General features: G+C 34.9%; 1 protein-coding gene and 1 pseudogene across 1 annotated transcript; one reads left to right on the top strand and one right to left on the bottom strand.

The window, feature by feature from the left end:
• Positions 1-466: 466 nt before the first annotated feature.
• Positions 467-3183, top strand: LOC141702907 (terpene synthase 10-like; annotated as a pseudogene).
• Positions 3184-6713: 3530 nt separating this feature from the next.
• LOC141702906 (protein KINESIN LIGHT CHAIN-RELATED 2-like) lies at positions 6714-10948 on the bottom strand. The gene is made up of 2 exons (XM_074506498.1): positions 9184-10948; positions 6714-7221 (listed from the first exon to the last, which is right to left on the bottom strand). The coding sequence occupies exons 1-2, from the start codon at positions 10842-10844 to the stop codon at positions 6975-6977; spliced, it is 1908 nt and encodes a 635-aa protein (XP_074362599.1). The 5' UTR covers positions 10845-10948; the 3' UTR covers positions 6714-6974.
• Between the last annotated feature and the right edge of the window lie 351 nt (positions 10949-11299).

Genomic DNA, 11299 nt, shown 5'->3' with positions numbered 1-11299 from the left:
CAGTCAAAGGTATATGTACGTATACAGTCCAAATAAAAGCAAACCATGCAATAATTTTTATACATTAGTAGAAATTTACATGGTTCATAGTCGTGCTGTTCTTTTCCAATCTTTGCTGACTAGAAGAAGAGAGAAATTTTGTTTCCTAAATTTTAACTTCCACTTGCACCATGCATGTTAGGTTTCCACAATAATGTACATATTCTCCATTTTTAATCAGAAGAGAGTTAAAAACGAACTGTAGATAAGTTAACAATGTACCCCCATTTTTGTAGTGATTTTTTATTCAAGTTGTCCAACATAGAATTGCATGCGACAGAATCATTACATGCCGGATTGTGTACAGGACTGCTCGATATCTTACTCATTTTCTTGTGGTTTAATTTTGACTTATATACACCCAAATAGTGATTGATTCTCTATTTAAAGAGGCATATATAGATCATCCAGTTATTCACATGCACAATACAACATAAGCCAGAAGTTATACCAGTTATGGCCCTTTGTGTTGTGAATCTTGGCTTCAATTTCTCTTCAGTTCGTTCTATGCTTAAACCAACTTCTTTTACATGTTTAAACCCATCCTCCACTGCCAGGAAAGTTTTCCAGATCACAAGGATCCCATGCAGTAGTACTACTCATGATACTGCATTAGCCAGCCCCGGTAATGCTAGTGATGAAATGTCGAATGTTAGAAGATCCGGAAATTACCCTCCTTCCATGTGGGATTATAATTTTTCCAATCTCTTTCCAGTGATTTCAAGGTATCGTATTTATGATTATATATGCATGATGACCTTCTTGTTGATATTTAAATCATTCTAAATTCTGTGTATATGCAGGGAGAAATCTGCAGTAAACATGCTAGCGAACTGAAGGAAAATGTGAGGATGCTGCTCAACAAGGAGGAGATGGACAGTGTCCATAAACTCGAGTTAGTTGATACTATTCAAAGGCTCGGAGTTTCTTATCACTTTCAGAATGAAATTATGAGAATTCTGGAGGCTATATACAACAGTAATGAGAAGTTAAACAGTCACGATCTTAATGCCGCCTCTCTGAAATTTAGACTCTTAAGGCAACATAGCTTTGATGTTCCTCAAGGTAATTGTTTTTTCTCTTCAATTGGTACTTTAAGTTAAGTTGTTCATAAGAGTACATCTTCATGGAAATAATTGCAACTACTGATATTTCTTTGATTCATATTCTGTAGAAATTTTTAAAGAGTTCATGGATGAATCCGGGAAATTTAAGGCCAGCCTCAGCAAAGATATGAAGGGTATGGTATCCTTGTACGAGGCATCATACCTTTCGATAAAGAAGGAAAAAATCATGGACGAGGCACAGGATTTCGCGACAAAGCATATGAAAGACTACATAAATGATATTAACAGTACTAAGGATGAAAACCTTATTAAACTTGTGAGTCATGCACTAGAGTTTCCACAGCATTGGAGGGAGCCAAGGCAAGAAGCTAGGTGGTTCATTGACTTCTATGAGACGTCGGCACCAGCAGAAGATTATGTTTCTAGCTTGCTCTACTTTGCAAAATTAGACTACAACATGGTGCAGTCAATTTATCAGGATGAACTTAAAAACTTGTCGAAGTACATACCAGCTAGCTAGCCAATAATCAATATGACACTTTTTTTCAACAAATTCATTCTTTATTTACTTAACTATATGTTTCGCTATGATTTGTTTATATAGATGGTGGAAGGACACGGAATGGGGTGAAAAACTAGGCTTCGCCAGAGAAAGATTGATGGAGTGTTACTACTGGAGTGTGGGTTATAACTCTCACCCTGAGTTTAGTTATGAAAGGAAGGTACTCACTGCCATTACAGCCTTCATAACTACTATCGACGATATTTATGACGTTTATGCTACTTTGGAGGAACTTGAAGTGTTGACAGAATTAACAAAAAGGTAAGCTGTGATTATAAACAACCTCAGCAGTCAGCATTCCTGTAAATTGTAGTCTAGTCGATACCCATCTTCTCTCGCAGTATCATTTTTACTTGTCAATTTATCGCGCAGTACATGACTAACATATATCTTGTGGCGTTAATCAGATGGGATGCCGCGGATTTGGACCAACTGCCAGATTATGTAAAGGTTTGTTTTACGGTGTTCTATAATGATATCAATGAAGTGGCTAAGGTTGCAGAAAAGAAACATGGTGTCACCATTCTCCCTTACTTCCAGAAAGTGGCAAGTTCACTTACCCTAGCTGTATTTTGTGTAAATTCTATTCAACTTCAGTACAGAACACTCTGTTTGATATGCATATAATTTAAAATTTCTTAATTTGCCAAGCGATATCAATTCAATATTTATAAATACAGTGGACAGATCTTTTTGAAGCATATTTGCTGGAGGCAAAATGGTATCACAGTGGTTATAAACCAAGTCTCAAAGAATACCTCGACAATGCATGGATCACAATAACAGGCCCTATAATATTAACCCATTCTTATTTCTTGACTGCGACATCCTTCACTGATGAAGCGTTACAGAGCATAAGAAATTATCCAAAAATAGTTCGTCTCGCGGCTACCATTCTGAGAATTGCAGATGACATGGGAACCTCGTATGTACGTACACTGTTTGTCGATCATATAATCAATCATATGTACCTAGTATGTCGATATATTTAACTACTATTTTCAATGATGATGATATTGCAGCATGAATTAGAGAGAGGGGACAATCCGAAATTGGTCCAATGTTACATGAAAGATAATGGTGTTTCAGAAGAAGCTGCTAGAGAATACGTTAAGCAGTTGTTAATTGAGAACTGGAAGGAGTTAAATGAAGAGAGGCTAGTTGCAGAGTCTACATTCTCGAAACCTTTCATCAACATGTGTATGAACCTGGGTAGGATAGCCTTAAGCATATATATGTATGGAGATGGACATGGTGCCCCAACCCTAAAGGATAAAAAGCGTTCAACATATCTGTTTGTTAACCCCATAACTATGTAGTTTAGTTTATAATCTTCTTCACTGTCATGCAATGAAGTCTAGTTAGAAACTCAGAGATATTCACTACATTCTAAGTCTGAGAAGAGCAGATGTTTGTGCTTAAGAGTGGGATAGGGTCTCTTGTGAACAAACTCCCTAAACCTGTATCCTTGTATTTCATACCTAAATCAGTGAAGAATGTCTCAACTTATCTGTCCTCAACTCAAATAGTTTGTTCTTTTGTAGCTACTCACGAGCTCGCTAAACTTGACCCTTCCTTTTATTTCTGATTGCTGTAGACTTGCTCCTTGTCAGTTTATTTTAGAGTAATTGGCAGTTTGTAACCCACTTTTATTTTCATTTTTGCGATTTGGGTCTACATTATTTTCTCTGTCAACATGCACCCCATAAAAATTAATTTCGCTTCTATTTGCACCCCAATGATAACTTTCCATCCAAGATAACCGTTAACTTTAACGGAAGCGGGGGTATTTCAGTAAATTACTAATTAAAATAGACGAAAATAAGAGTAATTGACACTTTGTAACCCATTTCTTTCGAAGTTTTTTCAATTCGGGTCTATATTATGTTTCCTTGCAAGTTGCACCTTTAACTTTGAATTTCGCTTTGTTTTACATCCCTGGACCGTTTTAATTTTTATATTAGGGGTAAAATCGGAATTTTTTGGTCTACAAGAACAAATCGCCGGATCCTTTGATTTCTCAATCCAAACCTACAAATAAATACATGAATCCATTACAAATAACAAGTAAAAACTACCTGTAATATCAAATTTTATGAAAAATGCCCGGAAATCAAACCACCAATTCGAAATATGAATCCTATATCGAGTTTAATTTTTATTTTAGCGGATATGAATCGGCATATTAAATATTCGATCTTGGATTCGATCTGATAAAAAAAATCTAATTATAAATGAGGCGAATATTTAATAGGCCGGTCCATATTCGCTAAATAAAAAATTAAACTCGATTCTAGGATTCTTATTTCGAATTGGGGGTTTGATTTTCGGGCATTTTTCTTGAAATTTGATATTACAAATATTTTGCTTGTTATTTGCAAATGGGCTGAGCATTCGGTCGGTTTGGTCCAAAACCACACCGTACCGAATAGACCGAAAAATTGAATTATCATTTCTTTTCTTGGATCGAACCAAACTGAAATTTTATTATGGACCGGACCGGACCAACCAAACCCAAATAATTCGATTCGGCCCGGTTTTGGATCAAACGGACCGAGTTTTTTTAAAAAAAGAAAATTTTATTAAAAATTTCAAACCAAAAAATATGAAATCTAAAATATAATTAAAGTAAGGTGATATGTAGAGTTCTAAGAGTGTACGAGTATAATTACAAATTAAAAACTATGATTATAATTTTTAGATATATGTAAATATAATATAAAATTATAGTATTTATGATTTGGACTATTCGGTCTATTCGGTCCGGACCGAAATATTTTTTAAAAGAATCGGTCCAAACCGAATTTTATTTCGGTCTATTTGGTCCGGACCGAATAGAACGAATTTCTGAAAAATCAGGACCGAACTGAATTAGTACGGTTCGGTTCGGTTTTTCGGTTCGATTTGCTCAGCCCTATTTACAATCGATTCATGTATTTATTTGTTGGTTTGGACTGGGAAATCTAAGGATCCGGCGATTTGTTCTTGGAAATCAGAAAGTTTTGATTTTAACCCTGATATAAAAGTTAAAAATGGTCCGGGGTGCAAAACAAAGCGAAATTCAAAGTTAAAGGTGCAACTTGCAAGGAAACATAATATAGACCCGAATTGAAAAAATGCCCAAAGAAATGGGTTACAAAGTGCAAAATACTCTTATTTTCTTCTGGTTTAATTAGTAATTTACTAAAATGCCCCCGATTCCGTTAAAGTTAACGGTCAACATGGATGGAAAGTCGTCAATGGGGTGCAAATAGAAGCGAAATTAATTTTATGGGGTGTAAGTTGACAGGAAAAATAATGTAGACCCAAATCGCAAAAATGAAAATAAAAGTAGGTTACAAACTGCCAATTACTCTTTATTTTAACAAGCTAACAACAAATCCCTAATATCCGAATTCGAAACGTGATCTTGTTTAACATGATGACATCCACAAAATTGTGTTGCATGCCTTGCCTATGCTGTGAAACAATTTCATCCTTTCTTAAAGGAAAAAAACATTTACTTTTAAGACTTAATTGCACGGACATGACCTGAGTTATAATTTTTTTACACAAAAATGCCCAACATATAATAATAGGCACCGCATGATTCAGGTATAATTCATGTATCACCAACATATCTTGCAATTTTTGAATTAATAGGTATAATTCATTTAATCTCGCAATAACAATCAAAGCTTAGGCACTATTGGAGGTGAAGATTTGCTTTGAAACATGATGTATCACCTCTTGAAAACATGTGAAATCAATGAGATAAAGTTAATGAGACTGGTTCGTGTTACAATGCAGATGCCATACATGTGCTCTCATATGAGTAAAATATTTAAATTGATGTCAACTTGGAACATGGAACACAAATCTGTAAGGTTGTGACATAAAGGAATTCGTGGAAGTGAATTGGATAGTGTGAACATTGTGAACGGCTTGTTATCCAGTGTTTACGTGATGCCAAAGTGGAGACTGGAAATCTCGACGATATTAAACCGGCTGTTCAAATATTCCAAAGGCAACTAATCTTATTAAGGGGTGTTCAAAAGACATGAAATTTATGCAAGTATCAAAACATTGGAAGCAGCCGTTTCTGGAGCAGCATTGGAAGTAGCAGTGGCTTTTAGCATCAATGATCTGTTAGGCAGTTGGGATCTCTTATTCATTCAGGACACATTTTTAAGAATTGGTGTTTTGCTGATGGAAATTCTTCGTACCAATCATACTTTAAAATATTGCAATGGTAAGTTAGGAAAGAGTTTGTCTTCACAACTATTTATGATAACCAGCCTGAGGTATTGATTGTTGTTCACGATTCAGTCTGCTTTCTTCACATTTCCAGTTGGGTTTGCTTATGTATGGCCTATATAAATACATGGATAAATTAACAGTTACAATTTTTTTTTTCAATTTTATCCTGAACATTTAACGTGCGTTAATGATAACTAAGGAAAATTATAGTCATACCTGACTATTATTATATTTTGAATATTTTTGTGCAAAAAAATTACAACTGAGGTCATCTTCGTGCAATAAAGTCTACTTTTAATCCACTTTGAGAAGCATTAGCATGCTAACTGTTTCGTCTCTTTATGCAACAATTTTTGTTAAAATACTTATCATATGAATTGACTTAATCTCTTTGCTAAAAAGTTTAAACATATAGGTCGGAATTGGTGAAAATGTTAAGGACTTTCTACTTTAGCTCTACTAATTAATACTCTGTTTCCGAAAGTAATTATCTTTCCTACCTTCTTCAAATTTTCTTTAGAAGCAGCATAACAATGCTTGTAATTATCCAACACAAGATCTGGACTCGTACACAAAGGCACTATATTTGTCCGGCGATTGATTTGGGTTAGGATGAGATCATGCAGAACTGCCGAATCAAACATTAATTTAGAGTTTTAAAACACTTATCTGGACATTTGCATTTATAAATCTTGACAGAGCTGAATAACGCATCTGACTATTACTAACATCTTAAACATGGTGCAAAACATAAGAAAAGGACATCAACATTCCTCTATAATTAACAAAAATAGAGTTATAATGCAATCAAGAACAAGTTTTAAGGACCGCCACCACACATCAATTACCAGTATTTGCAGAACAAACTACAGAGTATATCAGGTAACAGAGGACTACCGGCCTACTGCATTCTTAAATTCAGCTAGTCACCATTGACGATTACTAGAGATATTACAAACTATCAATTTAACTAACCCATACCTATTGGGCATTTAGCAAAAAAGCTCACTACAAGCTGAAGAATGTAAATTTCTGCACAATAATATTCATCCACGTATGATTACCCATTAGGCAGCCTTTGACAGCTTTTCAGTTTCTGCAAAGCCTGATTGTGACCTCCTAGCTGAGACAGATTCTTTAGTGTGGGGAAGAGGAAGGGCCTTTTGGGGAACATCTTTTGATAATGCACCCCGAGCTTTTTGCTTTAATTGTTCAAGAAGACGACGTGCTTCTTCAAGTTCGTCTTCTGCACTCTGACCATGGCCTTCCCAAGCCTCAACCACTTTCTCCTGGAAGTTAATTGCCATTGCATAGCTGCAGATTCGGAAGATGATGTCAAACAACAAACTTGAAAACTTACAAACCATGAAAAACATGGGCTTGGCTTCAGGTAATTCATAAAGGATATGGCTGTTTAAGAAAAATGCCTCTCAGCATTACGAAGGCATATTATAATTATAATGATCCACAAAAGTAACACTTGAAGAACCTAAATCCTTACTAGCTAAAAAGAATGATAGGTTCTCTTTTTCAATTCATGAGATACATCTATCGAAATTGCAGATTTAAAAGGGGCACGTCTTTCTTATATCATATTTATGTGTGCAATTTTACTTAAAAGTAAACACATGTAATTACTTAATGAAATGACCCTATAAACATATAACACTATATTAGGAAAAATTTAAAAAAAAATGAATAAAACATCCATACGCAATTTTGGACACAAATGACACGATATCCCATTTGCTATTAACTTAATAACTTAAATCTTGGTCATATATTACCGCAACATCAAAAAATGCAACCAAGAGTGATATATTTGATCACAAAGAAACTTTAAGGTCCCAACTCAAAATCAAAACATCAGTTTAGGCTTTTGGTTCTAAAAGATTCCAAAGAAAGTACAAAATTATATACTAAATATTGTTCAAGTTTTCATGTTAAAAAAGGAACACATCAAGTGATCGACTATTCAATCACACATTCACACTTCATCAAGCTTAACAGCAATCTAAGATTGATTTTTGCCGTGATAGTGACTATGAAGTATATTAAAATCTTAGCAAATCTTGTAAGAACACTAGTTAGTTACTACCAATATCTGGTGGTTGGAGAAAGGATGACTCATAAAAAATATTTTTGAACATAAAGTACTTTTAAGTTACAGGTCACTACTAAATATAGTCTTAGAACAAATGAAGGCCCAAAACGGGTGAATAGTCTGTTGCTTATTGTAAAAAGTAAGGTTAGAGAAAGAGTTCACTCATCTGAAAAATTCAAAAAACACTTGGCTAAAGACAAGACTCTTAGCACTTTGCTTTTTTAATTGCAGTACTAGTATAGCCGTGTGGGAGGGGGGGGGGGTTGTTGTTCCTGGGGTATGCCCCTTGCAAATTTGTAATTTTTTCCTTTGTTTTAATACAATTTCACTATCAAATAAAGGAGAGGAACAACTGCTTGGAAGGCTAATTGTAAAATCTTTTGAACTGTAAAAATACAAGATTAAATCATCTTATTCGTGTCAATATAGGTGTTTGGAACTATACTTCTGCCATTCTGAAAGAGGTACTTTTTGGAAAAGGTAGTTTTTTGGTACAAAATGTTAACTTTTTGGAAATAGTGATTTGAAGTGAAAAAGGTGAAATTTTAAAGATAGATTTGTTTTAAAATAGAGTAATGGTTGGAGATGACCTAAGCTCTGCCATGGCAGTATATTTGGCAAAAGTAAAGAGCTACATTCCCAATGGGATTTTCCAGGTGTGCTTTAGTGACGAGTCTTAGGATATGCAATCCAATTTCAAAGTAACGAAAGTAAATATGCAATCCAATTTCAAAGTAACGCAAGTAATCAAGGGATAAAGACAGGGAAGACTGTATATTCGTATGTGGACTACAGACTGCTGCTGATAGGTACTGTATGATGATTATAAAGAAAGTATATAAAACAAAGCTCAAACGGCCTAGTTACATCTGAAGTACAAATAATTGTTTTTTTAAAAGAACAGGATCCCTCTAAAATGGTTTATATACTCCAGCAAAACAGAACCTAAAATTGAAAAATAAAAAATCATCCTTGTGGGCAACGTCAATTTATTGTTATTTTCTAGGCAATATTAAAAAATTGACCGAAACGTAAGATTATCATACCTACATGTTGTCAACTGTAGTATATAGTCTAATTACGTATTTTAAGTAATAATATATAGATATATCTGTAATACTAGTCTACATTAGGTATTTGATTCTATCGAGATCAACTTAAATATTGTTTACCTTCCCATGGCATCATAAGCTTTTGAAAGGTTCTGGCATGACTCAATTGAATCGGTATGATGAGGACCAAGAGACATATCCATAATATCCTTCGCATATGCAAAAACCTGTGCAGCTCTCTGAGGTCTATCCAGTTCCAAATATGCAGCACCCAAGTTATTGTAAACATACCCCACCCCATAATGCTTAGAACCAAAGCTCTCTTTTAATCTTTCTGTAGCCTCTTCCAAGTAAGGAATAGCCTGCTTTACCTTTCCTGTCAGCAAAAGTAACCAACCAATTCTCGCTGAAACGCTTCCAACTGAATGCTGTTCATGTGGAAGCTTCTCGAGCATGGCTTGTGATCTCTTCAACAAAGAGATTGCAGTTTCAAACTCATTCATGGTCTCATATAGCATTGATATTTCCATAAACGCCTCAGAAACAACTTCTGGGGTGATGGTTTCTTTCTTATCTAGAATTCCGCATGCAATCTGAAGACACCGCTTTGAGTCAGCAAAATTTTCCTGATTACAAAAGCCTTTGGCCATAGAAACAAAGACCATAGCTCTCTCCTCGCTGTCTTTTTCAGTCTGTTGAACAGCACCTCTTAAAGTATTAATAGCCTCGTCAAACTTTCCTAATGAAATCTTCATGTTGGCTGCATCAATCTCACCACGAAGCAACTCAGATTTAAGACCCCAATTCTTCAACACCTTCTGCGACAACTGATTCTGCTCCAACGCCTTCTCATGCTCTCCCAATCCAGTATATATCACTCCAAGCAACCTCCTATCATGTGCAACCTCCACCGAATTCAACCCATACTTCGCCTTATGTATCTCAATAGCCTTCAAACAATGCCCCATCGCCTCATTAAAATTTAAAACCGCAACATACGCCTCAGCCAAATCCCTATTAGCATTTCCAAGTTCTTTACTATCCTCTTCTAAAGTCAATTCTTTAATCTCCAAACAAGTCCTAAGATGAACAAGAGCTTCTTCTCTCCTCCCTAATGCAGTCTTCGTATTCGCTAACTCAAGTTGAACCGCGTGTAAAACCGGACTAATATCATTAACACTAATCGTACCATCTTCCTGTAACTTACTCAATGCCCTATTAGCCCTATTTAAATACCCCAAACCATCATTAAACCTCTTCAAATTATAACAAGCAGAACCCAACAATTGCAAAGTCATTGCAAGCGGAAACGACAAATTATCATTATTATCTAAAATTTTCAAAGCCCTTAAACCATAAGACAATGTTTTTTCGGGTTCCTCACCTTCTTGATCAAATTTAAGCCCCATTTTCAGACAAGCCAACCCGAGTTCTTTTTCTTCGAAACTTGCTTCCATTTCTTTAAAAGCTTTCACCATTTCATCAGCAGTCTCTGCAACCTCAAAAGCCTCTTCAAGGTGTGATTTTTCTTTAATTTTTCGTTGTCTTGATGATATTTGGGGGATTTGAAGCTTTGCATCTGCATAAGTAGTGAAATATTGAGATGGGCTAGCACAAAAATTGGATCTTGATGAGAGAAAATCATGGGGTTTTGTCAAGTTCTTGAAATTAGGGTTTAAGGGGAAGTTGTGATTTATGGGGTTTTGAGTTGAGAGATTTCTGGAGAGAAGAGAGAAAGAGGGTTTGGTTAAGTTTATGAGTTTTGATGAAGCTCTTCTCATGGTGGGTTGTTTGAGTGTGTGCTCTGTGTGTGTTCTGTGTGTCACACTTTTGTAAAACGCTTGAAAACCCCCTCTTTTCTTTGTGCTAGATGTAGATGAGAAAGAAGAAATGTCAGGTATAATTTTTAATTTTAACTTTAGTTACAAAAATTACTGCTGATACATGATATTATGATAGTTCTTTTATAATAAATAACTAACTTTACAACCCGTGCATTTTCATTAATTTTTTTATATTATTTAAAATTATATAATTTTTTAATCATTACCTTAATATTATATTTATAAATAATAATATAAGTATTTGTTGTTGACATGATTTGAACTTGAATCTTGGGTAGGGTATAGATAATATAAATTTTTATTGTCGGTGGGGTTCGAACCTGAGATTTTAGTATTGTATAAATAATAATATAAATACTTATAGATATTTGTTATTGGCGGGATTCGAACCT

Source organism: Apium graveolens, unplaced genomic scaffold, assembly GCF_009905375.1.
Source record: "Apium graveolens cultivar Ventura unplaced genomic scaffold, ASM990537v1 ctg5871, whole genome shotgun sequence".
NCBI lineage: Eukaryota > Viridiplantae > Streptophyta > Magnoliopsida > Apiales > Apiaceae > Apium > Apium graveolens.
Note: the sequence above shows the minus strand (reverse complement) of the source record. Positions and strands in the feature narration are given on the sequence as shown.

Excerpts from the sequence above, each read along its gene's own strand:
- LOC141702906 (XM_074506498.1), bottom strand. The coding sequence starts at position 10,844 with ATGAGAAGAGCTTCATCAAAACTCATAAACTTAACCAAACCCTCTTTC. Across the intron at positions 7,222-9,183 it reads GCTTATGATGCCATGGGAAG|CTATGCAATGGCAATTAACT; the intron begins GTAAACAATATT and ends CCGAATCTGCAG.